The sequence below is a fragment of the Podarcis melisellensis genome (genome assembly GCF_964234715.1).
Source record: "Podarcis melisellensis genome assembly, chromosome: 4".
Classification (NCBI taxonomy): Eukaryota; Metazoa; Chordata; class Lepidosauria; order Squamata; family Lacertidae; genus Podarcis; species Podarcis melisellensis.
This window is the reverse complement of record NC_138531.1, coordinates 102727330-102754587: the sequence shown is the minus strand read 5'-3', so window position 1 is coordinate 102754587 and position 27258 is coordinate 102727330. Positions and strand designations below refer to the sequence as shown.

Genomic DNA, 27258 nt, shown 5'->3' with positions numbered 1-27258 from the left:
AAAGAAGAGTTCCATGCACTTTTCCCACATAGACCCATGCCAGCTGAGTACTTTGATGACTGGCTTTTCTCACCCACATTGTCAGATAGCACGTTCAGGGGTTTCTCTTCCCCCGAGGAAAGAACACCAGAATCAAGCCCGCCCAGGGGATCGTGCTCGGGGGTGGACACGGAAACCCCTTATTGGTGGGAGGAGCAGCCAGAGGAGGAATGGCGTAAGAGGTGGCTGATAGGTCCTTGGCGGGCAGTACCGGAGGAAGTAGCGATGGAAGCAGAGACTGAGAAGCATTTGGGGGAAGAACCCGACTTCGAATACACTTACACAGAACTGCCAGCAGAGAACATTGACGTAGACGACCTGTATCCTGAGCCTACCCCCGAAGAGCCGCAGTTTCCACAACCGGTCCCCGGCGAGCGGGAGGGGGGAAGGGGGGGCTTCGAGGGGGGGATGGATGTCAGGGTTTCTGGGAGAGAGGAGGAGATGACAGAGGAGACGGAGAGCGAGTGGGAGGAGGGGCAGAAGGATGAGGAAGATGATGACGGAATTCTGAGGGAATCCACGAGTCTGAGCAGCGAGTCAGAGGATTCTCAAAAGGGGGTTACCTTAATCAAGCAAAGGGGAGGAGAAGGGAGAAGCGGAGAGGAGCCCAGTGGAAGACAGAGGAAGCAAGAGACGTCTCAGCCGGAACGGAGTAAAGGGGGTGGAGTCGTCAGCCTCTCGGAGGGAGCAGGATTAGGAGAGAACAGAGAGAGGGGGTTGGAGCAGGGTGTTCAGCCGGAAAGGGTGGAGAGCAGAGCAGGGGGTGGTGTAGCGGTCGAAAGAAAGGTCAGCAGCAACGTACGCGCGCCAAGTTCAAACGTAGAGGCGCGCGGAAGTGGAGAGAGCTCAGGGGAGGAGCCCGGCCCTAAAGCCAGAAAGAGGGGGGAAGAGGCGGCAGAGGATTCAGCCTCAGGCGAGTCACGGAGAGAGGGAACCCAGGGGGGCAGGAAGACCCTGCGGAAAAGAAAGGAGAGGAAGAGGTGGTCTAGAGCCAGGCTATTAAGTTGGTGCGGAAGAGGGGAGGAGTCAGAGGGGACTTCAGCGGTCTAACGTGGCAGACGTACGGCCACAATGCTGAACTGTATGAGAAGCAGAAATCTTCAATAAACTTTTCCTGTAAATAAGCTGCAACGGAGTGAGGTCTCTTGTGAGCTGGGACCAGACCTGGGTGGCCGTGACAACATGACACAGTGCACACACACCATTTGAATGGCAATGCCCATCAACTTAGTGGTACAGCCCCATCAAATATTTTATTGGAGTGTCAAAGACCTTTCCCCCCTAGGAGTTGGTTTCTCTGCCAGGGAGGATGAGACCTCTCTGTTAAGATATTCTGTACCTCTCCCATTTCTCTGGTTATGCAAAGAGAGTAGCAGAGAGTGATCGCTGGAACGCCTCTGAGGCAAGAACTCTGGGTCCTTGTGCAGGATCCACTGAGATTACCTAATACTTGCCACTGGGATTTGAGAGCTCTCCTCTCACAGGGTTCAGCAATCGTCTCCCAGTTTGAGGGCAGCTTGTCTCCCTGAGGGAAAAGAGTTTTTCAGTAACTCTTTACACACCATAAATATCACAGGCAGAATCCCTCTTACAGCAGCACAGGCAGGATCAGCATTGCCCCTGGGAGAAAGCATGCTAGCTTCACAGGCTGTGCCATGAAGTCAGGTAAGTGCAAAGGACTGCATGAGCTATCAAACACATGTGGTTTCCTCTGATTACTTCAGAGATGTTTTCCTGAGTAATGTAAAGATGCTGCCATTCATACTGGGAGCCAGAAAGAGACGGGGTTTAATCTGGAACTTCATATGGGGGGAGGGTTTGGGCTGATCAAGAAAACATCTGGTTTCCTGGATCAGGAGTCAATAATCCGGAGGTTGTACTGCTCTGCTCTATCTTGTGGGCTGGGGGTCTGCTTTCCAGAAAGGAGGAGGAGGAGGAGGACTACACAGCAAAAGGACTATAGGACCACTCAGTGAGGAAGAATGGAAAGTTGTGGTGGGCTGCAGTTTTTTCTGCAATGTCTGTCTATAGTAGAGAGAAAATGTCCCCCAAGGTCTTTTCCGCTCTGCACTTCTATGATTCTATTATCACAATCCTCTCATCAACTGGATAGGGCTGCAAAATGAAGGACCTCCATTTCAAGGTGTCTTCTCATAAGAGGAGGACATGAGGTGAGATTAGTCCTGTCTTTCCCCAATAATACTACTACAACTAGTGATTTAGATCTACCATTTCTAATTTAAATATTGGACTGTGATTGTTATTTCAATTTTTCAGATGAGAAGTTGGGAAACTGAATCTTTGAAAGCCACACTCTCGTGTCCTCCACTCCACTTGTTAAAGTTGGGAGATGGCTGGGGCCTGATTTTGATGATGGGTTGGGGTGCTCTCTAGCCAGGGTCTACCTACTCAGGTGAGCTGAGGCAGCATTCAAGACTACACTTCCTTGTTTGAATAGAGGCTCTAAGGAACTTTCTCAATACTTTACAGAATCTGTCAAATCATGTCAGAATAAGAATTTTATGACTTATTAGAATCATTTCACCGAAAGCTCTTGGCGTGCCATGTCATCCATTACTGGGTATAATGACAGCGTTGTGAGCCACCAAACCTTTGTCCTGATTGGCATCCCTGGGATGCAAGAGAAGAACTCTTGGATGGCCTTCCCATTGTTTGTGCTCTATGCCCTGACTCTGCTTGGGAACATCATGATCCTCTATGTCATCAAGATTGACCAAAGCCTCCATGAGCCCATGTATTTCTTCCTTTGCCTGCTCGCCTGCTCGGATCTGGGCCTCTGCATCTCCACCATGCCAACAATGCTGGGAGTCTATTGGTTTGACTCGAGAGAAATCCCACTCAATGGCTGCATCAGCCAGATGTTCTTTATCCACATATTTCAAGAGATGGACTCTGGCATTCTTGTGTCAATGGCTTATGACCGGTTCATTGCCATCCGTGATCCACTGAGGTACAGAATACGTCTGCCAAATTCAGTCATTGCAAAAATAGTTACAGCTATCTTCTGCAGAGGTTTCTGTGTCATCTTCCCTTGTCCATTTCTTATTAAACGGCTCCCTTTCTGCCGATCTAATGTGCTTTCTCATTCATACTGCCTCCATCCAGACACAATGATGTTAGCCTGTTCTGGCACAAAAGTCAACATTTTGTATGGTTTGGTAATGGCCATGTTTACTTTTGGGTTGGACGTTGTGATCATTCTCATATCCTATGTCCTAATCCTGAAGACTGTTTTGAGCATTGCATCCCACCAAGAGCGCCTCAAGGCTCTCAACACCTGCATCTCTCACATTTGTGCTATCTTGATCTTCTATGTCCCAATGATTGGTGTCAGTGTGGTTCATCGATTTGGGAAGCACCTTTCCCCCATTCTCCACATGCTGATGGCCAACATATACATTGCAGTCCCACCACTTCTTAATCCTGTTGTGTACAGTGTGAAGACCCAGCAAATTCGACAGAGGATTTACAAAACTTTACGTTTTAAAAAAAACAGGAGCTGATATCTTTATCAAATAACAATTCTGTGTCGAAGGGAAGAGAAATTGGCTTGCAAGGAAACTCAAAGCCTGAAGCAGCAGTTAGTCACAAAAAGGAAACACCTTTATCCAGTTCAATCCTTAAAAGGTGTTGCAGGAATTTATGTATAGGTTTGCCCCTCCAGCAGATATCATGCACATGCTGCCCACTACCAAAATCAGCACAATCACTTTTGTGACTTTTGTGATTTGTCCCCACAAAACACTTCATCACAGTTTCTTCCTATCTATTCTAAGGGCATCTGCTGCACGATACCAAATGTAATAATTCACTGATAAATGTATCTATGTACTGGCTCACAGGGAAAACTTCAGAAATTCATATAGACATCCTGATACCTGAGTGCCAGACAGGTAGCCATTCCAGAAATAATAAACCCAGATGAAGACAAAAGGGTGTGATTAACTTGGCTGGGAAACAGGGAAATGTAAATATCTCTTTTGTTAGACTTGATGGGTGTTTGGTGGAGGGCAAGGGGAACCATGGGGCAGGGTCCAGGATGCTCAGATCACTGCCACCAGACCTCCCCTTTCATGATGTAACCGTGATGTATTAGTGATGTAGTTGGGGGGGTGTAACATGGGGATTAGCAGCTAATAAAAGTTTGGGTTCTCTTTTGTTCGGGGCTTCCATCTTGTTCCACCTGCTGCCAGGCGGGAGTCCTGTCACGACAGTCTTCAAGAAAGACCAAGCCTTCTGGCTGCTGTTTTGCTCTGGTATTCCTGGCTGATGTCCTTGTTTTTTGTCCAAGGGAGCCCTCAGATTTCTTCATTAACAAAGGATAAAATATATATAGAAATTTTAATTTCACTGTTAAAAAATAGTGTTCTTCAGTCTGTAGATTTCAAAGGTTTTTTAAAGAAAGCATTCCAGTGACAGAGATGGATTAAACAAGGCTGCATCCAAACCAATTTTTATACTCACCCAACTTCTCCCAAGTGGTTTGACATTCCAAGAGTCCAGCTCCCTTGTAGTGATCAGGTGGGATTGCTATGAGGAATTTTAACAAATATAGAGTAAGCCATCTGTGTCAGCAATGAAAGCATTGCATTGACTGGGTTTAAACTATTTTGATATGATTTTTGATCAATCCACACCTCTGCATCCCTGTTCCATTTCTTTCTGCTTGACAAGTCGCGCACACAGCCCAGCTGCCAGCTGCTTCATCCTGGGCTGTGACAGATAGTGGGCGGCTTCTTTGATGTAGCCTTTCTGATATGTGAATCTCAGGATGTTGATCTTAGGGCCTGGAAATAGTTCCACGGGAAGGTGATAAAGACGCCTATCTCCTTGCCATCCTTCCATCCTCTCCTGTTTATGATCTCCTGAGTTTCTCTAGTCCTCTTTTATTTACTCTCAGATTATGTATGCATGCTCAGAGTAGTCTTTGTGGTTAAAAGAATTTCTTTTGATCTAACTTTGTCCCCACGTGGGTTTGTTGAAATGCTCAGAAGAAATCTTATTGGTTCTTACGAACACTGTGTAAAAAGTTCTTTTGTGAACAAAACGACCTGGGCCAGGGGGTGGAGAGACAGATTATTATACGCACCCTTCCCAGAGTCTTGCTGGTTCAAGCCTCTGTGTGTATTCTTATTAATCAGAGTTCAATCCTTCCTTTACTTTGAGAGCGCCTCACTCCCTTAGATTCATTTGGAAGGAGTTTTCTGGAGACCTATCTGCATAGCCTCTTCTGCCAGATCATTCCTCATTTGGCTCCCAGGCCTTCTCTCTGGAAAGTGTGGCTTTTCAAACGGCCTCTCCTGCAGCCTGATAACAGCTCCCCTCTCTTGCTTCCGCTCCTGCAACTGCTAGTCGAGCTTCAAGGCCGCTTGCATCAATGCCTCCAGGGAACTGGCAGAAGGGTCCATTTCTTGCCAACTCATCTAGCAGGGTTTCACTCAGCCCTGCATGGTAAATCACCATCAAGGCTTCCTGATTCCACACTAGCTTCTGAAACAGCAAACTGAACTCTGTACTGTTCTCCATTACTGAGTTAGACCCCTGCTTCAGCTTCAAAAAATTTTCTTGTACATGCAGATTTCTGCTTCGGTTTGTGATAAGAATTTTATGGTCTTAGATATATGGTAATGTTCATAAGTGTACCAACCAAGCACATACATAGATCAGCACAGGAAGGCCAACCTGGAACCATTTTGATTCCTAAACTGACCAATTTTTTTCTCTGCAAGGTCAAAGTGGAAAAGCCTCCCCATTGTCTTTTCCTTCACAAGTCCTGTCTTAAGGGTATGTCTGTGTTTGAATAGGGTGTGAGCCTGTGACCTGACTCAGGAATTAAGTATTTATCACTACAAAAGAATGGCCAGGCTCCCCAGGCAATCCAATCAAGTAATCTGCCAGACAGGAGATAAACAAGGACAGGAGAAAAACAACATTCAAATTTCTGTTTAGACCGCCTTTTTTGTGATGTAGGTGTGATGTATCTGAGGGGTGGTCTTAGGTTACACCCCTTCTGTGATGTATGTATGATGTTTCTGGGGGTGGTCTTGATCTACAGAGTGGCAATTTCAAAAGTCTTTATAAGGCCTTGTAGGCCATTTTTCTGGGTCCCTCCTCCTCTCCTGCGGGTTTATTGAACCCTGTTGCAACAGTTCAATAAAGATCAAGCTTACTAACTGCTTTGCTTCACAATATTCTCTGGTTGGCCTCTGCTATTCTCTCCTACCAATAGGGAACCTATGTAAGGACTTTATACGGGCTCTTGGATACCCCATAAGGGAAAAGGGCGATTTCTGTTTACAACAAGTTCCTGGAATATGGACTCAAGATGAGCCATAAAACTGTCCAATCTCAACAAACAAGGGTGCTGGTTAATCAGTAAGGGCATCACCCGATCTGGCAACTTCTTCCAGAAGATTAATTACAAAAAACACACATTCCAGGTCTGTCTATATATCATCTTGTCTCACCTTGCAGAACATTTACACATTTGCTTGAAACACAAGGAACTTGGAGGTCTCTCCACTGAATTTCAATGGAGGAATGGGGGGGGGGGTCTAACTGAACACCTCTGAGCTTCTGCTCCCAGTCTTCCAAGTTGTGTATTTTGTTGATTTATTACGCTAGTTAATTGATTTACGTGTGACCTCCCTCAAAGAGGAATTGTAAATCAATACTGTCTTCCTCTTCCTTCTTCCAGGAAGGTTCAGGAAGAGGTGGGCGGTCTCCACCATCCCTCTTCTGCCCAGTCCCTGACATCATTCTGGAAAAAAGTGACAAGCGGGGTGCCACAGGTTTCTGTTCTGGGCTCGTTGTTGTTCAACATCTTGATAAATGACTTGGATGAAGGAATGGAGGGGATGCTCATTGAAATTGCAAATGACACTAAAACTGGAAGGTGTGAAGAGGGGCTTGGCCAAGATTATCATTCTAAAGACAAATGCAATGAAAAGGACCTGAAAGCAGTTACATGCATTGTAATTGGCGCACCACAAAGGGATTATAAATCACCATGCACCCTGATCTGTTTACTAATTGATCCTCTTTTGAACCTTCATGTCAAGAGCTGGATTCTTTTACCCACATTTTAGGGGTATTTGTTCTTCAGGGATCAGGGTACCCACTTAAATAATATATGGGGGGCAGGTAAGCCCTGCCCTGCATAATTGATCACATGACACGGTGCACACACACCATTTGAATGGCAATGCCCATCAACTTAAGGGGACAGCCCCATCAAATATTTTATTGGAGTGCCAAAGACCTTTTGGCCCCTAGGATTTGGTTCCTCTGCCAGGGAGGATGAGACCTCTCTGTTAAGATATTCTGTACTATTTCTCTGGTTATACAAAGGAGAGGAGCAGAGAGTGATCGCTGGAACGCCTCTGAGACAAGAACTCTGGGTCTTTGTGCAGGATCCACTGAGATTACCTAATACTTGCCACTGGGATTTGCAAGATCTCCTCTCACAGGGTTCAGCAATCATCTCCCAGTTTGAGGGCAGCTTGTCTCCCTGAGGGAAAAGAGTTTTTCAATAACTCTTTACACACCATAAATATCACAGGCAGAATCCCTCTTGCAGCAGCACAGGCAGAATCAGCGTTGCCCCTGGGAGAAAGCATGCTAGCTTCACAGGCTGTGCCATGAAGTCAGGTAAGTGCAAAGGACTGCATGAGCTATCAAACAGATGTGTTTTCCTCTGATTACATCAGAGATGTTTGTCTGAGTAATGTAAAGATGCTGTATTCATACTGGGAGCCAGAAAGAGACTGGGTTTAATAGGGAACTTAATATGGGAGGGAGGGTTTGGGCTGATCAAGAAAACATCTGGTTTCCTGGATCAGGAGTCAATAATCCGGAGGTTGTACTGCTCTGCTATATCTTGTGGGCAGGGGGTCTGCTTTCCAGAAAGGAGGAGGAGGAGAAGGACTACACAGCAAAAGGACTATAGGACCACTCAGTGAGGAAGAATGGAAAATTGTGGTGGGCTGCAGTTTTTGCTGCAATGTCTGTCTATAGTAGGGAGAAAATGTCCCCCAAGGTCCTTTCCGCTCTGCACTTCTATGATGCTATGATCACAATCCTCTCATCAACTGGATAGGGCTGCAAAATGAAGGACCTCCATTTCAAGGTGTCTTCTCATAAGAGGAGGACATGGGTGATTCCAGTCCTGTCCTTCCCCAATAATACTATACGTCTAGTGATTTATATCTACCTTTTCTAATTTAAGTATTTCACTGGGATTGTTATTTCAGTTTTACAGATGAGAAGTTGGGAGACTGAATATTTGAAATCCACACTCTTATGACCTCCACTCCACTGGTAAGACTTGTGAGACTTTGGGGATTGATTTTGATGTTGGGGTTGGGTCTTCTATGGCCAGGGCAGAAGGTGAGATTAAGCAGTAGTCAAGACTGCTGTTCTTTCTTTGAATAGAGGCTCTAAGACAACTTTTCCTCTTGGACTAAACTGGGAGATTTCTCAATACGTTACAAAATATCTTACATCATGTCACAATAAGAATTTTATGACTCTCGTGTCCTCCACTCCACTTGTTAAAGTTGGGAGATGGCTGGGGAATGATTTTGATGATGGGTTGGGGTGCTCTCTAGCCAGGGTCTACCTACTCAGGTGAGCTGAGGCAGCATTCAAGACTACACTTCCTTGTTTGAATAGAGGCTCTAAGGAACTTTCTCAATACTTTACAGAATCTGTCAAATCATGTCAGAATAAGAATTTTATGACTTATTAGAATCATTTCACCGAAAGCTCTTGGCGTGCCATGTCATCCATCACTGGATATAATGACAGCGTTGTGAGCCACCAAACCTTTGTCCTGATTGGCATCCCTGGGATGAAGGAGAAGAACTCTTGGATGGCCTTCCCACTGTTTGTGCTCTATGCCCTGACTCTGCTTGGGAACATCACGATCCTCTATGTCATCAAGACCAACCAAAGTCTCCATGAACCCATGTACTTCTTCCTTTCCATGCTCGCCTGCTCGGATCTGGGTCTCTGCCTCTCCACCATGCCAACTATTCTGAGTGTGTATTGGTTTGACTCTGGGGAAATCCCACTCAACGCCTGCATCAGCCAGATGTTCTTTATCCATGCCTTGCAAGGAATTGAGTCTGGCATTCTTGTGGCAATGGCTTTTGACCGCTTGATTGCCATCCGTGATCCACTGAGGTACAGTTCACGTATTCCAAATACAGTCATTGTAAAAATAGGAATAGCTATCTTATCCAGAGGTTTCTGTTTTTGTTTCCCATTCCCCTTTCTCATTAAACGGCTCCCTTTCTGCAGATCCAATGTCCTTTCTCACTCCTACTGTCTCCACCAAGATGCCATGAAGTTAGCCTGTGCAGACATAAAGGTCAACATCTTCTATGGTTTGATAATAGCTGTTTGCACTTTAGGGACGGACATTGTTATCATTCTTGCATCATATGTCATGATCCTGAAGACTGTTTTGAGCATTGCCTCTCACGAAGAATGCTTCAAGGCTCTGAACACCTGTGTGGCCCACATCGCTGCCATCCTGATTTTCTATGTCCCAATGATTGGCATTGCTGTGGTACATCGATACGGGAAGCACCTCTCTCCCATTGTCCACATTCTGATGGCCAACACATTTGTTATGGTTCCACCACTTCTCAATCCTGTTGTGTACTGTGTAAAGACCCAACAAATTCGGCAAAGGGTATGGAATATACTGCACTTTAAAAAAAAGTTGGGTTCGATATTTCGACTGAAATAAAATTCAGTGATGAAAGGAAGACATAGTAGTTTATATTTAGGGATAGATGGATCCATCCCAGGTCATCTCTGTTTTTGTTTTTTGTTTTTAAATGATTTTCAGTTTATTTAAATAATATTTTAAAAATATGATTTCAATTGTTTTACGATCATTCTAACATTTTGATATTCGACTTCTTTCCTCCTCTTTCTGCGGTTCCTTAAATATATTTTTTATATTTCCTGCATATTCCAAATTAACTTAACTTGTTCATTTATTCATCCGCTTTAAATATTTACTCTTATAAAACTGCAGGTCATTACGATAATCCTGCTAATGTTCTTATCTTTTTACACTTCGTTTTTAAATATTCCATAAACCATTTCCATCCTTTTATAAAAAGTTGGTTATCTTGATTTCTTATTCTTCCAGTAAATGTCACCATTTCTGCATATTCCATAAGTTTTTGTATCCATTCTTCCTTTGCTGAGACTTCTGCTTCTTTCCATTTATGGGCAAGTAACATTTTTGCCGCTGTAGTAGCAGACATAAATAAGTTTCTATACAGTTTGTGTAGTTCTGCACCTATAATTCCAAAAAAAGGAAAGCTTCTGGGTTTTTTTTACAAATGTAAGATGTAGAAATGCATCCCAGGTTATTTCTGAATCTGTTTAATATTGAGTCTGTTTTGTCCTTCTTATTCTGCTATGTTTAATGGCAGACACTGAGCAATTCTGCACAGATTCCATACACAAAGAAGAAGAAAGATTAATACTTAGGAATAGGGCTAGTTACAGATAGGTAGCCGTGTTGGTCTGCCATAGTCAAAACAAAAAAAATTCCTTCCAGTAGCACCTTAAAGACCAACTAAGTTAGTTCTTGGTATGAGCTTTCGTGTGCATGCACACTTCTTCAGATACACAGAAGAAGTGTATCTGAAGATGTATCTGAAGAAGTGTGCATGCACACGAAAGCTCATACCAAGAACTAACTTAGTTGGTCTTTAAGGTGCTACTGGAAGGATTTTTTTTTTTTTTTTTTAAGGAATAGGGCTGTTGGTGGAGAATAAAAAATTTTTTCTTTAAAATTGTATCCTCCTGAAAACTCCATTTTCTTTTGAGCCTGTGGCCTAGCTAAACTGCATGAGCAATATTTATCTCTTACAACGCAGAATAGATTGCTTTTTAGGTAGCAGATGTTTGCTCCAGAACATTGAAAAGAATAAACTGATAATGCCCATGGCAACTGCTGTATGCAGGAAAGGAGGGTTGGCTAGGCCAGGCAATTAGGCTTAAACCTGAATTGATAGCAGAATGGAGATATTCATAATAGAGAGATGAGAGAGGAGGCTGATGGATCCAATGGGTTTCCAGATGGCTCTGGGAGATTTGCTGGCTGATATCACTGGAGCTCCTGGCAAAGACCTGGCCAACTTCTGGAACATCCAGATGCCTCAGGCCATTGATATGATCACCCCAGAGTGCCCTTTTCCACCTCACGGAGCCCCTTGGCTCCCTGGTATACTCCAGTGTATAGGATGAGGAAACATACTGGAAGATGTCTTGAACATGAGTGGAGGAGAGATTTGGTCAAATGCAATGGGGAGGGCTCATTATCAAGCCTACCTAGAGGCAGTGAAGACAGCAAAGAAGGCATACTCCATTGAATCCTCACTATGCCATCCAGCAGAGCTTTCCTGTCTAGTATTGTTTGCAAAGCATTTTGAGGATAAAATCACTTTCATCCACCAACATCTTGACTCCACTGTTTTAGCAGCTGAAACTCAAGGGGTGTCCAGAGCACAGTCTAGTCCTGTTATGCTGCATGAGTTTCAGTTGGTGAGGCTCAAGGATGTGAACAAGGTGCTTGGATCGGTCAGGGTGACGCTCTAGACCAGGCATGGCCAAACTTGGCCACCCAGCTGTTTTGGGACTACAACTCCCATCATCCCTAGCTAACAGGACCAGTGGTCAAGGATGATGGGAATTGCAGTCCCAAAAGAGCTGGAGGGCCAAGTTTGGCCATGCCTGCTCTAGACCTTTGCCTCTCTTGGCTGGTAAAAGCCAGCAGGGTGTGGGTGTTAGTTTCTGTTTGCCACTGTGTAGTGTTTTGGAGTCACAAGACTCTGTTTTGCATTCCACACATTCCATACTGTTGGAAGTCTCACGGAAGACAGGAGACGGATGTGACGTTACTGATTTCCTGTTCCTTTGTTGTTCAGTTGCTCTCTGCTCTCACAGAGAGAGGATGTATATTTATTTTCTGTCTGCATAGCTTAGAAAATAAATCATAGCGATGTAGCCATAAATCTCATCACTTCCACATGCTGCTTTGATTCTCTGCTGAATGGGGGATGTGCCTGGAGCCTTGTCAGAGGCTTAGGTCATCAATCACGTCAGGCGATTCCAGAGGACTTGGCTGGAGGAGGAATCTCCGCTCGACCAAGCTGATAAAGCTCATCCTCCTCCGCTTGGTGAATCGTACCTTCCTGCAAAGGACACGAACAGGTGTTTGTCTTTGCAGACGTGCTGGGTCACTCCTGAGTCAACGATGAAGAAAGATCTAGACGTCTTCCAGACTTTTGGAGTGTAGCATGAGACCATAACCTTGTGTTGCGTTGTCTTGGACTTCTGACCTTTGCCTTTGCCTTTTCCACGCGAGCTGGCTGGGTCAAGAAGGTGATCAATGCCTCTTCAGGAGAGGGGGTGGTCCCTGCCTGTTTGAAGGGGCACACAGCTTCAGGCGCCAAACTAAAACATTCCTCTTCAACCAGGCCTTTGACTGATTAACACCCAATGACTTTTAAAAGTGTTGAGGGGGGGTGGAGCAATATTGGGTTGTTTTCTTCTTCTTATTATTATTATTATGTATCCTGTGGTTTTTATCCTGTATTTTTATGTTGTGAACTGCCCTGAGATCTAAGGATGAAGAACGATATACAAATGTAATAAATAACTCCATTTGACTGGTTAATTACCACCTGTGATCCACTGACATGCAGATCACTTCTCCCAAATTGTTTAACTGCAACATTTGGCGCAGCTATCTTCTTCAGACGTCTTGGTTTGTGCTTCCTATGTCCTTTTCTCATTAAATGGCTCCCTTTCTGTAGATCCAATGTCCTTTCTCACTCTGACTGGTGAAAACAACTTCTTTAACCAAAAGCGGATTGATTAAGTCAGGCCAAATCAAACATGCTCATAAACACAATATCTAGACAGGACTCCCCTGCAGATCCCAGGGCCTGACCTGGCAGAAATGGGGAGAGGCGCTCCATCAGGTACTTGGTTCTCAGGTTGTGTGGGGCTTTGTACATTAAAAAACAAACAAACACATTGGCCCCGGTTGCAAATAGGCAAACACACAGTTCACACACGGTTGGTGTTACATGATCCCTTTCTGTTGCACCACTTGCAATGCATGCAGCAGACTTTGGAATCCACTGCAACTCCTGGACTATCCTGAAGGGTAACTCCTCGTAGATTGAACTGTAGCAATCCAGTTGCGAAAGCCATAAGAGTATAGGTCCATGTGGCCCATTATTGTCCTTCTCTGGTCAAGTCCTGCATCTAGGAGCAGAACCCCTTCTTTGAGGTGTCTTGTCTGTGGCATCAGGTATCAGTAATGAAAAACCTCTAGGTCTCACCTAAGCCATAGAATCAAGGACCAAATGAAGCTGAGTTTCTTTGCCCTTTATGTGCTCTGCAAATTTCCCCTGTATGGGGCAAAGTCGTTGTGATTTAAATAGGATTTCTCAGCTCTGCGTGGATAGTTTTCTTGGAAATCGATCTGCCGTGACACCTGATTACTTTATGATCGTCAATCAGCAGTTTATAACGGGTCCGGCACACTTCTTCAAAGCTGCGCCACTGTTGCTCCCTTCAGGTCACGGCTTAGCAGAGTAGAACACACAGCGGTGTAAAGCAGACTTACTTCCTTCTTCTGGCAAGCATACACAGACAGCTCCGTCTATTTACAGATCTTTATTGAAACATTTCATCAACAGAAACCATCACTGCTTGCGGCCATATCCAAAGGCACGTCTTTCTCTCTCAGATACACAGAGAGAACTGAAAGTACAGGGTAAAAGCTCCTCCTCCTTAGCTTCTAAAAGCTTCTGTCTCCTCCCGGCTTACGTCTGACGTCGGAATGTGACGCACACTCAGAACCCTTAACCATTTAAGTTCTGAACACTCACACCCCCCCTTGCGTTGGATTCCGACTGCACCTGTGGAACATCCTCAGCAAAACTCTGTGAGATCAATGCCTTCCCCAATGCCTTGCGCCCTCTCTTGGCGTCCCTGTTAGGCAACTGTGGAACCACCTCACAACTCTCAGAATCGCACTGTGCGAAACTTACCCACGCACCTGTGGCCTGGTACCTCTCTGGTGGGATACCTTTAGTTGTGCGACTGGACCTCCTAGGCACAAACTCAGGTGTTCCCTCTGACTCACTTTGATCAGCAGGTGTGTCCTCTGCATCATGGGATTCTCCTTCTGACTTAAAGCGTCTTCGAATCCTTTCCATCACGCTCACAGGAGAACTAGGCTCACTCTTGGGCACTCTCTTAACAACTTGTGGAGATGCCACATCCTGCTCTTGACCCTGGTCAGTGACCTGGTCGTCATCAGCAGCCTCAGCCTCTCTTTCCTCCTCATCAGAACTGTCTTCTGGATCAGAGAGACATTCTGATAGAACATCACGCCTGACAGGAGACTTTGACTTTACATCCTCCTCACAGAACTCAGCGTGTTTACTGATCAGCACCTTACTCTGATCACCTGAAGGGTAAGCAAACCGCCATGCACGGGCTTCTGGCTCATACCCACAGAAGATCATTTTCTGGAATTTGGCTCCATCTGGCCCTCGCAAAGCCTCAGGCACAGAGACAATCGCAGGAGACCCAAACTTGCGCAGAAAGTGAACCTGGGGTTTGCGGCCATTCAACAGAGAAAACGGAGTGCCACCTACCAGCGAATTGTAGGTCCTATTCCAGGTGAAGCATGCAGCTCTAGCCGCCTCCAGCCAAAACTGTGGAGGTAACTCAGACTCTGTAAGCATCACCTGTGCTGCCTGAACCAGAGCTCCACTCCTCAGCTCTGCCACCCCCCTCTGATTGGGTGAAGTAACTGTGTGACGTATCCCTTTCTCGTGAAAGAACTTCTGCAAAGCAGAACCAGTGTACCTAGCATTTCTGTCACTGATGATCGCTTGCACTCTGGTGGAGAACCTTAGTTCTACTCCCTCAATCCAGCTCTTGATCAGCTGTGCTGCATCCTCCTTGGATCTGAGACCATGAGTCCAGGAATTCTGCGAAAAATCATCCAGAAAAGTCAGCAGATACCTGGCCCCCCCTAGACTCTGTTCCCTGACAGAATTGGACAGATCTATGTGAACCAGCTCAAAAGGTTTGGTGGTAACCCGTTCCACCTTTGGGTAACTGCACCCTCTCACCTTTGCTTGCTTGCAAGTGTCACAATTAATGGCACTTCCACAATTTTGAATCCTACACCCCATGGCAACCTCGGGCAGAGTCTGCAAGTCCTCTACCGACCCATGAATTGTTCTCTGATGCCATACGCATGCACATGAGGCATCATGAGCGGGAACTGTAGTACGCTGGTTGGGAACTGTAGCACGCGACGCTTGTGCTTTCTCAACCTTCCCCTCACCCCCAAGAGACGTTTTAAGAACGAAAAGATCATTCTGTCCCCGTTTCACTTCAACAAGTCGTCTTCCTTCTCTGGAGATTGTGCAGGAATCCCCCTGGAAACAAACCTGAAAACCCTTTTTTAACAAATAAGGCACAGATAACAAACAGTGATGAACCCCTGGAACAACACAAAAATCCACCGCCTCCTGCAAAACAGAAAGATATACATTAGTACGCTTATCGATTTTAGATCTCTGTCCATTTGCGAACTTTACAGTCTGTCCCTTTGAAACTGCCGTGCAATTCCACATCTCGACTGCAGGGGTCTCTGGAACCATGTTGCGGTTAGCTGCAGAGTCAATAACAAGGCTGAGCTCAAAATTTTCCACTCGGCCGTCTTCGAACAATGCCATGCTTGCAGAAACTTGATAAGACTCTTCCTGCTGCTTCCCCTGGCCACCTGCACGCTTGCCTGCCTTCCCAGGCCTGTTGCCATGGAAACCCGTCTGGTTCCCATGAGAAGTGTCCTTGCCAACATCCTGCCTCGGCTCTCTGCTCCGGTGGGGGCTACTGCCACGCAGACGTTGAACTCCAGTGGAAAAACACTGCCCGGGGCTCCTGCCAGCTGGCCTGGCCTTCCTCCTTCTGGAACGGCGCCTCCCACCAGCCTGGCCCCCCCTGAAGCTCCTTTCTGCTTCAGCACAAGTGAAAAGTCTTTTAAACTTGCCTTTGGAACTCTTCGCCCCCCCGATCTGCTCACTAGCGCTCCTAGAGGCCAAGACATCGGGAACAGGGCCTGCCAGTCCAGCCTCTCCAGGACCCAGTCCATCACACAGACGTGTAGAAGCATTACAACAGCTCCCCAACACTGTCCCAGCCCCCATTGGGCTTTCTGGGCATCCTTCAGCCCCCCCTGGCCTGGCTCCCGCTGAGCTTTCACACACACTCCTCAGCGCCTGCCAGGCGGCATGGGCCGATTCAACGCCCTCAAGATGAGGCTTCAGCGATTCATCAACGCATGCTCGGAGCATATCCAGCTCAAGTTGCATTCTCTGCTGGCTATCTTCAGCCCACGCAGCCCCACAGCTTGCAACGCCTGCTTCAGCTGCTGGCCAGCTAAGGGGTGATGCTTTTGGCTCCCATTGACTTGCTTCCCAAAGCCCCTCGACTAGGAACCATCCCCTTATTCTTCTGCTCCATATTGCCCAACTCTTTAGAGTTAGAGGCTCCAACGGTATATTCTGGCTTTTGGCCATCTTCTCCCGTTCTCCCAAGGTGCCCCAAGCTGTACTTACTCCGTACTCAGTGCTCAGTACCAGCTCCTCCGGCTCTCCCTTGCTTGGAGTAACGATTCCAGCTGCTTTTAGCTCCAGCTGCTTCTCAGCTTCCAGCCAGCTCTCTGTATCAGCAGCTCTCATTGCCTCTTAGAAGCAGGCAATTAATCATTCTTGCTCCCTGGCATCCAGTCAGCTCCCGTTCGGCTCCTCAGCCTCAGAACGCTGACTTCAAAGACATTCCTGGAGCTCACACCGACTGCTTTACGAGCGTTGGCTGACCTTCCATAACCTCTTGGAAATCGATCTGCCGTGACACCTGATTACTTTATGATCGTCAATCAGCAGTTTATAACGGGTCCGGCACACTTCTTCAAAGCTGCGCCACTGTTGCTCCCTTCAGGTCACGGCTTAGCAGAGTAGAACACACAGCGGTGTAAAGCAGTCTTTCTTCCTTCAGGCAAGCATACACAGACAGCTCCGTCTATTTACAGATCTTTATTGAAACATTTCATCAACAGAAACCATCACTGCTTGCGGCCATATCCAAAGGCACGTCTTTCTCTCTCAGATACACAGAGAGAACTGAAAGTACAGGGTAAAAGCTCCTCCTCCTTAGCTTCTAAAAGCTTCTGTCTCCTCCCGGCTTACGTCTGACGTCGGAATGTGACGCACACTCAGAACCCTTAACCATTTAAGTTCTGAACACTCACAAGTTTTTCCCGTTTTTATGCTCTTAGCCTCATTCATCTTCATTTTTTGTCATATTTGGTTAAGTTCTACTAAGTAGAACTCATGGGCACCCATCAAAGCTGAATGTTGGAAGATCTGGTGCAGTTAAAACAAATAACTCATTTGAGCAATGCAGAGTTAAACTGTGGAACTCTCTCCTACTGGAGCCAACTTGGATGGCTTTAAAGGAGGATTAGACAAGAAGAAGAAGAAGAGTTTGGATTTGATATCCCGCCTTTCACTCCCCTTCAGAAGTCTCAAAGCGGCTAACATTCTCCTTTCCCTTCCTCCCCCACAACAAACACTCTGTGAGGTAAGTGGGGCTGAGAGACTTCAAAGAAGTGTGAATAACCCAAGGTCACCCAGCAGCTGCATGTGGAGGAGCGGAGACTCGAACCCGGTTCCCCAGATTACGAGACTACCGCTCTTAACCACTACACCACACTGGCTCTCACATGGAGAAACGGCACTCCTGCAGCATTGCTTTTTCTGGTTTGATGAAGATATGGTGAGTTTTTCTTAAAGTATTGAAAAGCAACTTTTTAATGATTTTATTGTGTGTGTATACCACCATCCTACAGGTTGAGCGATGGAATATGAATGAAATGTACGTACTAACTAACTAACTAACTAACTATCACTGTTCTCGCAGCTGACAATTGTTTGTTTACTACTTGAAACTCTTTTAGAGTTTACAGCAATGTCATTCTTTTACCCAGACCCAGATTTTAGGGGTCTTCAGATCTGCATGGAGAATGAGACCTCCCTGTTAGGATAGTCTGTCTGCATCCCACTTCTCTGGTAATACAAAATAGGGGAGCACCGAGTGATCTCTGGAATGCCTCTGAGAGCGGAACTGCAAGTCCTTGCACAGGATGCCTGGGTGTGTCCCACCTATTTGCAGCAGGGATTTCAGAGATCTTCTCCCAATGGGGATCAGCAATTTTCTTGTGGTTCGGGAGTAGCTGGCCTCTCTGAGGAAAAACATTCTTGCTATAACCCTTTGTGCATTAAAAAGCGCAGGTGGGATCCCTCTTGGAGCAGCAAAGACAGGCTCAGCGTCCCTCTGGGAAGAAATCATGTCAGGTACACAGCCTGTGCCATAAAGTCGGGTAAGTGCAGCAGATACCATGAGACACAAAGGAGAGAGAGAGTTTTCCATTGATCAGCTTCAGAGAGGTCTTCCTCAATCAAGAGGCCACGAGATGATGGAAACTGTTCTGATTTTATTCTCATGCTTTATGTTATATCATATTTGGGGGGTTGTAAATATTGTGCATATCAGAGTTCTTGCTAATTGTTAGTTTCAGGTAATAAGAAAATAACTGTGACAAGCTTATGGGAAGCTATCACATACCTGAAGTACTGTGGTATCACTGCTGAATTTTGATGAGAATAATTATTATCTTTTCCAATACGGTTATTATGGTCCTTATCATGCAACTTAAAATGCTGCAATTCATACTGGGTCAGCCAGAGAGAGACTGGGATTCAATGTGGAATTTCATATTGGGGGGGTGGTTTGGGCCAGTCAGGAAAAACAGCTGGTTCCTGGAACAGGAGACTATAATTTGGAGTTTGCACTGCTTTTCTGTTGCATATCATGAACAGGAGCATTGCCCAGGGATATAGAGGACAAGGTCTACAGAACAATGGAATGGTAGAAGCTTTCGTTTGAGAACTGTAGCTTATATGAAGCCTGACTGTTTCAGACAGGAAAAAAACATTAACAACCTCTTAAAGAAAAAACAGATTTATGTAAGATTTCCTGCACTATTTAATATTTATTTATCTTCCTCTGCAAATAGCTTGGTGGTTCTTATCTTCTGCAAGCAAAATCTAATTTCAGGACTTTTTATTCAGTGTTGTTTGTGTTTTTGTTTTTCTGTTAAAAATTACTCTATCGATATTCTCTGTCTTCATATTTCAGCTTCTGATCATCTCTGGTCATGTTCCTCTTGCCCACTGGATGGGGCTGTAAAAAGCACCTCCGTTTCAAGGTGTCTTCGAAGAAGAGCAAGAGGAGGGGTGACTGCTACCCAATGCTTCCCTTGTACAGCTATACATGCAGTCATTTGGACAGATAATTTCTAATTCAGCAATTATTTCTAATTCAGAAATATTCTTTATTTCTGTTTTGCAGATGAGAAACTGGCAATTTTTATGACAGGGTTGGAGTGTTATTTGGCCAGGATAGGAGGTGAACTGAAGGAGCATTCAGGACTGTTCTTCCTTCCTTCAATAGAGGATCTACCACAAATTTTGCAGTTGAATTAAAACGGGATATGTATCCCCTTTCATAAAGGCAATATGACATTGATAGAATCTGTAAGGTTGTAGAAAAATATCTAATATACAGATCACTTTTAGGACTCCTTCAACTCCTTTCACCAAAAGCACTTGGGGGATGATTTCACTTCTGACCAACACCAGTGACAGCATTATGAGCCACCAAACCTTTGTCCTGATTGGCATCCCTGGGATGCAGGAGAAGAACTCTTGGGTGGCCTTCCCACTGTTTGTGCTCTACGCCCTGACTCTGCTTGGGAATTTCACAATCCTCTATGTCATCAAGATTGACCCAAGCCTCCATGAGCCCATGTACTTCTTCCTTTGCCTGCTCGCCTGCTCGGATCTGGGCCTCTGCATCTCCACCATGCCAACTATGCTGGGAGTCTATTGGTTTGACTCTGGGGAAATCCCATTCAATGCCTGCATCACCCAGATGTTCTTTATCCATATATTACAAGCAATAGAGTCTGGCATTCTTGTGGCAATGGCTTTTGACCGCTTGATTGCCATCCGTGGTCCCCTGAGATACAGGTCACTGCTCTCAAATTCAGTCATTGAAAAAATTGGTATAGCTATCTTGTCCAGAGGTCTCTGTGTCTGCTTCCCGTTCCCCTTTCTCATTAAACGGCTCCCTTTCTGCAGATCCAATGTCCTTTCTCACTCCTACTGTCTCCACCAAGATGCCATGAAGTTAGCCTGTGCAGACACAAGAGTCAACGTTTTATATGGTTTGATCGCAGTCATGTGCACAGTACTGTTGGACGCTCTCGTCATTCTTGTATCTTATATTCTGATTCTGAAGACAGTTTTGAGCATTGCTTCTCGAAAAGAGTGTCTGAAGGCTCTCAACACCTGTGTGGCCCACATTTCTGCCATCTTGATCTTCTACGTCCCAATGATTGGCATCACAGTGGTACATCGATACGGGAAGCACCTTTCCCCCATTGTCCACATGCTGATGGCCAACATATTTGTTGCGGTCCCACCACTTCTCAATCCTTTTGTGTACAGTGTGAAGACCCCGCAGATTCGGCAAAGGATATGCAACATATTGCAGCTGAAAAGAACTAGGGGTTGATATTTCTCCCAAAGGAGAATTCTGCCATAAGAGGAAGATAAAGTGTTTGTGTTTTATAATTAGGGATAAATGGATCCATCTCATGTCACTTCTGTATCTGTGCACCTTTTGTGCCTTTGTGCAATAAGGATGGGAAGCTTCTCCCAGTTGCTGTGACAGTGGCAGTTCATTGCCACTCAGCAATACCTCATACCCTCCAAAATCTCCAATGGTCTACCATCATACTGCCTTGCCACAGAGGATGGAAGATTTCTGGGGTGATTTTTGCACCGCTTCTGGGCCTGCAGTGGGGGCAGGTTTTGCCAACACCTAGGTATGCCTCTGCCTCTCTAATAACTAGTCTGCTTTGTCCTTTCCTCAATTTCATTTCCTTACAAAGGATCCTAAACAATGCCACAGTTTCCATACAAAATATAATCTATGCTTACTCACGAGTAGGGCTCTAAGGTGCTGTCATTTTCCTTTTGATGTGTATTCTTTAAACCAAGGGGTTTCTCCCATCTTGTTGCTGTTCACATTTGGCATTAAAAGAAATGGAATTCCTTTTGTTGGTTAGTCTTCTTCCTCAACCTGCTGTCTCGCTTCAACCTTCAGCCCGACGGGAAGCAGAAGTCCCACTGTCTCTCCATCCCTATGTTGCTCTGCAGGCTTAGCAGAGACACTTTCTTAGCTTAGAGAAAAAGTGGGTAAGAGCAGTGGCGTGGCGTGGGTTGTCAGCACCCGGGGCAAGGCAAGTAATTTGCACCCCCTAACCCGTGGATTTGCGCCCCCTAACCCCCAGATGTTGCACCCGGTGCAGCCAGCCCCCCCCCTGCACTCTACACCACTGAATCATAGAATCATAGAGTTGGAAGAGACCACAAGGGCCATTGAGTCCAACCCCCTGCCAAGCAGGAAACACCATCAGAGCACTCCTGACATATGGTTGTCAAGCCTCTGCTTGAAGACCTCCAAAGAAGGAGACTCCACCACACTCCTTGGCAGCAAATTCCACTGTCAAACAGCTCTTACTGTCAGGAAGAAATGTTTAGGTGGAATCTTCTTTCTTGTAGTTTGGATCCATTGCTCCGTGTCCGCTTCTCTGGAGCAGCAGAAAACAACCTTTCTCCCTCCTCTATGTGACATCCTTTTATATATTTGAACATGGCTATCATATCACCCCTTAACCTCCTCTTCTCCAGGCTAAACATGCCCAGCTCCCTTAGCCGTTCCTCATAAGGCATCGTTTCCAGGCCTTTGACCATTTTGGTTGCCCTCCTCTGGACACGTTCCAGTTTGCTAGTGTCCTTCTTGAACTGTGGTGCCCAGAACTGGACACAGTACTCCAGGTGAGGTCTGACCAGAGCAGAATACAGTGGCACTATTACTTCCCTTGATCTAGATGCTATAATCCTATTGATGCAGCCCAGAATTGCATTGGCTTTTTTAGCTGCCGCGTCACACTGGGTAAGAGGAGACATGAAAGAAGTCTATAAAACAATGCCCAGCATGGAGGAAGTTTTTATCCCTCTCTCATAACGCTAGAACTCATGGACACCCATTTATTTATTATTATTTATACCCCGACCATCTGGCTGGGCCTCCCCAACCACTCTGGACGGCCCCCAACAAAATATCAAAACAAAGTAATCCATCAAACAGTAAAAGCTTCCCTAAACAGGGCCGCCTTCAGATGTCTTCTAAAAGTCTGGTAGTTGTTGTTCTCTTTGACATCTGGTGGGAGGGTGTTCCACAGGGCAGGTGCCACTACCGAGAAGGCCCTCTGCCTGGTTCCCTGTAACTTGGCTTCTCGCAGTGAGGGAACCACCAGAAGGGCCTCGGATCTGGACCTCAGTGTCTGGGCTGAACAATGGGGGTGGAGACTCTCCTTCAGGTATACTGGACCGAGGCCGTTTAGGGCTTTAAAGGTCAGCACCAACACTTTGAATTGTGCTCGGAAACGGACTGGGAGCCAATGTAGGTCTTTCAGGACCGGTGTTATATGGCCTCGGTGGCCGCTCCCAGTCACCAGTCTAGCTGCTGCATTCTGGATTAGTTGTAGTTTCCAGGTCACCTTCAAAGGTAGCCCCACGTAGAGCGCATTGCAGTACTCCAAGTGGGATTGAAGTGGAATGCTGGAAGATTTAGGACAGATAAAAGGAAGTCCTTCTTCACACAGCACAGAGTTAAACTGTGGAACTGGCTCCCAGCCCCACTGGAGGCAGTGATGGCCTCCAACTCAGGTGGCTTTAAAGTGGGGCTGCCTTATTTTAAAATGTGAAAATCCGGACACAAAAGTTGTTGAGATTTTTCCCCCAACAGACGAATCCCAGATATGTCCGAGAAAACTCAGACGTATGACAGCCGTATTTAAAAGAGGATTCATGGAGGAGGAGAGGACTATCGATGGCTACTAGCCATGATAGCTGTTGTCTGCCTCCATAGTTGGGAGGCAGTAAGGCTTCTGAATAGCAGCTGTTGGGAATGACAGGAGCAGAGAGGACTCTGCGCCTTAGTTTCCAGCTTATGGGTTTCAGTGTGAGAGCAGGAGGCTGTACAAGATTGGCCATTGGCTTAACCCAGCAGCCTCTTCTTATGTTCTTGACTGGTCCCAGACACCTCACAGGAGCCAGAGACAGACACACACCCATCACCTTGGCCTAGGAAGAGTCAAAAGAGCTCAGCCCACCAGGAAGAGCGAGCAGCTGCAGAAACCCTTACAGCCTTAGCAGCCCAGGGGCGTAGTGTGTGGCATGCCAGAGGGGCAGTGCCCCCAGGTTCAGGTTTTTGAGGGGGTGCAAAGCAGGCACCCCCATGCAGGCACCCCCAGAGCAGGCCAGTGCTCCACTCCCAGCATTGGAGGAACCAGCGCTCACAGAGAGGAGCACCAAGTGCCACGTTGTCTGGCTGGGCTCTCTCCTGTAAATGCACCTGTCAGGATTGCCTCCAGGTCCCAGCTCACAGAGGACCAACGCCCAGTTGATTTAATGTACAAAAGTCTTTATTGAAGCTTAGTTTCCATTTCAAACCCCAGAGCGTGCAATCCTACGTCTTGACTTCAGACCGGCGAAGTCCCCTCTGACTCACTACCCCTTCCGCACCAGTTTAAGATCCTAGCCCGGCTCCACCTCCTGCGCTGTTCCTTTCTTCGCTGGGTCCTTCTGCCCCCTGGGGTTTCCTCCTTCCTGGACTCTTCTGACGCTGACCCTCCTGAGTCTTGCCCTTCCTTCTGGCGGGCTTTAGGACCTGGCTCCTCATCCGGGCTACCTGCTGTGCCGCTCGCCTGTACATTTGAACTTGGCGCGCGCGCCCAGCCGGTAACCTTCCTCCTGACCGTTCCCCCGCTCTCCGATGTGGGCGTGGTCATCCCTGACTCATCTCCTCTCGCTGGTGGCGAGAACACTGTTCCCGATTCCTGGGACTCCTCCCCCCTACTGTGCTCTGGTGGGGAAGCTGGTCCTGATTTCCAGCTGCTGCTCAATGAGTCCCCGCTGGCCCCTTGTTTCTGGGGCTTCCCCTTTGGCACCCCCCTCGCCCTGGCCACGGGCGCTCCCTTCTGCGAGTCTTCCGATTCGCTGGTGAGACTCGAGGAATCTCTTTGACCACTGTCACTGCCTACTCCCCCCTCGGATTCCTCCTCCTCGCTCTCCATTTGCTCCCCCTCCTGTGTCTCTGCTCCTGAACCCCTGACATCCATCCCCCCCTCGAAGCCCCCCCTTCCCCCTCCCCCTCTTCAGGTGCGGGTTCCGGTGGCTCCAGTGTTGTGGGGGTGAGTGCAGGATACAGTTCGTCCCCCATGACGTGCAGCCATCGGGATAAGTCCGGGAAGTCCTGTACGGGCTCATCGACGGCGATCTCCTTGGCTTCCATCTCCTGGGCGGCATGTTCGAACCCGGGATCTTCCCTCAACTCACCCATGACCCCCTCATCCCCCGTCTCCTGGGGTGATGCTGCGTGCAGTGGTCCTCTCGGCATCCCTCTGCGCCACCCCACCTCAGGTTGATCCTCCCACCAATAGGAGCCCCCTGTGCCGAACCCTGAGAGTGATCCCTCTGGGGAGCTAGTCTCTGGCGCCTTGTCCTCATCTGAAGAGAACCCCTGAAACGTGCTGGCTGAGAGTGTGGGAGTGAAAAGGTATTCGTCGAAATAATCTGCCGGCATGGGCCTGTGTGGGAAAAGTGCATGGAACTCGTCCTTGAGGTAGTGCTCCTCCACGGCAAAGTACGGTACCCAGCTGTTGGCGCTGGCCGGGGTACCTTCCCTGGCGAGGAGATATTCAACCCCCTCTACCCCCCATCTGGAGTCCAAAATCTCTGTGACCTCGTTGAGCGGCTCCGCCCTCGGCGACCCCCCTACTGTGGGCGCTTCCCTGAGCGGGCTCGGAGCCGTCCCTGGCGCCTGGAACCTGTGAGGCGCCTTGTAGGGCGTTAGCACTGATCTATGAAAGACCGGGTGCATTCTGGATCCCTCTGGGAGTGTCAACCGGAAGGCCACTGGGTTGATCTGTGCCTCGACTTGGTAAGGCCCTAGCTGCTTATGTCCGAGCTTCTTCTTGGCTAACGATCTGGCCGGGACTGCCTGGGCTGCCAACCAGACCCAGTCCCCCACCCGGATGTCCTCCCCAACTCTCCTGTGTCTGTCTGCCTGCACTTTGTAAGCTTGTTTTGCTAGCTCTAACTGCCTTCTGAGCTGCTCGTGGACCTCCTGTAACTCCGCTGCCACAGCGTCTGCTCCCTGCGGCTCCCCCTCCCTCACTTTCTCTAAACCCGGGAAGGTCCTGGGATGCCGCCCATTGTTGGCGAAAAACGGTGTCACCCCCGTGGACACGTGCTTCGTGTTGTTGTAGGCAAACTCGGCCAGCGGTAGATAGTCCACCCAGGTCGAGGGCTGCTGGTTCGCGTAGCATCTCAGGTACTGCTGCATGACGGCGTTGACCCTCTCCGCTTGTCCGTTGGTCTGTGGGTGTCTCGCCGACGACAGGTTGACTTTGACGTTCAGGATGCCCATCAGCTTCTGCCAGAAACTCGAAATGAACTGGCGCCCCCGGTCAGACAGGATGGACCGTGGCAGGCCGTGCACCTTGAACACGTGGTCTATGAACAGTTTGGCCGTCTGTTCCGCCGTGGCCACCTTCGCGCAAGGAATGAAGTGGGCCATCTTGGTGAACAGATCTACTACCACGAGTACTGCTGTCTTTCCCCTCGAACTGGGCAGATCAGTGACAAAGTCCAGAGCCACCCTCTCCCATGGTTCGAACGGTGTCTGCAGTGGTTCCAACAGTCCCGCCGGTGGCCTGTGTACCGGCTTGGCCCTTTGGCAGGTGTCGCACCTATTGACATAATCCGCGACCTCCCCTCTCATCTTGGGCCACCAAAAGTCTCTGGCTACTAATTCCACCGTCTTCTCTTTGCCGAAGTGCCCAGCGCTGGGTGCGTCGTGCAACTGTTGCAGTACTCTCGCTCGTAGGTCGTCCCCCGGCACGTAGAGGGCCCCTTTGCGTATGAGCAGTCCGTCACGTACTTGGAACTCGTCGCCCCCCGCCGTGCCGCTGCGCACCTCCTCCATTTAAGCTTGAGCGAAGGGGTCCGTCTGCAGCGCGCGACGTACCGCTTCCAGGTCCACCGTGGCTGAGTCGCACGCCCATGCTTCTGGTGCGAAAATGTGCTTGGCCGCCGCCGGTGCCTCTTCCTCTAGATACTGTGGTTTCCTGGACAGCGCATCCGCCATGGTGTTGCTGTCTCCCGGGATGTATTCTATCCTGAAGTCGAAATCCGCAAAGAACTCCGCCCAGCGTATGTGCCTCTGGTTCAGGAACCTCGCTGTGCGCCAGTACTCCAAGTTCTTGTGGTCCGTGCGGACCTGCACCGTGTGTTTGGCTCCGATGAGGAAGTGCCGCCACGCCTTGAAGGCTGCATGAATGGCCAGCAACTCCCTGTCCCAGATGGTGTAGTTCTGTTCCGACTTGCTGAGCTTCCTGGAGTAGAAAGCGCACGGCCTCCAGTCCCCCTGGTGGTCTTGCTGCAACAGGACAGCCCCCACGGCTCTGTCTGAGGCGTCCGTCTCCACCCTCATGGGCCTGCTGGGGTTCACATGCAGTAGTTGTTCTTCAGACGCGAAGAGACGCTTGAGTTTCTGAAAGGACTGCTCTGCCTGCTCCATCCAGATGAACTTCTTCTTCTTGGAGCTGAGGGTGTCGGTGATGGCCGCCGTCTGCATAGCGAAACCTTTGATGAACTTGCGATAAAAGTTGGCAAAGTCGACAAACCTCTGGACCTCCTTCCGATTGCGCGGGCTTTTCCAGTCCAGCACCGAATGGACCTTGGCGCTGTCCATGGCGAGTCCCTTGTCGGACAGCTTGTATCCCAGGAAATCCACCTCCGTCCTGTCGAACTGGCACTTCTCCAGTTTGGCGTAAAGCCTGTGGTCCCTCAGCTGCTGCAGGACTTCCTTGAC

General features: G+C 47.8%; 6 protein-coding genes across 6 annotated transcripts in view; 5 read left to right on the top strand and 1 right to left on the bottom strand.

Annotated features, from left to right (window-relative positions):
- Window positions 1–27258, top strand: part of LOC309368792 (uncharacterized protein) — a gene marked incomplete at its 3' end in the record, with an annotated part of 476991 nt that overhangs the window by 47291 nt on the left and 402442 nt on the right. The window lies entirely within an intron of this gene.
- The window catches only part of LOC309369288 (uncharacterized protein), a 150952-nt gene that overhangs the window by 36156 nt on the left and 87538 nt on the right, over window positions 1–27258 (top strand). The gene's annotated exons all lie outside the window — the stretch shown is intronic.
- LOC309369055 (uncharacterized protein) overlaps window positions 1–27258 on the bottom strand; it is a 291502-nt gene that overhangs the window by 192331 nt on the left and 71913 nt on the right. The window lies entirely within an intron of this gene.
- On the top strand, window positions 2604–3563 carry LOC309369261 (olfactory receptor 51H1-like; the record flags this gene model as incomplete). The annotated part of the gene is made up of 1 exon (XM_081910065.1): window positions 2604–3563. One exon carries the CDS (start codon window positions 2604–2606, stop codon window positions 3561–3563), a length of 960 nt encoding a protein of 319 aa, XP_081766191.1.
- On the top strand, window positions 8840–9817 carry LOC309368796 (olfactory receptor 51H1-like; the record flags this gene model as incomplete). Its single annotated transcript, XM_081909103.1, has 1 exon — window positions 8840–9817. The coding sequence occupies one exon, from the start codon at window positions 8840–8842 to the stop codon at window positions 9815–9817; it is 978 nt and encodes a 325-aa protein (XP_081765229.1).
- On the top strand, window positions 19864–20826 carry LOC309368795 (olfactory receptor 51H1-like; the record flags this gene model as incomplete). Its single annotated transcript, XM_081909102.1, has 1 exon — window positions 19864–20826. The coding sequence occupies one exon, from the start codon at window positions 19864–19866 to the stop codon at window positions 20824–20826; it is 963 nt and encodes a 320-aa protein (XP_081765228.1).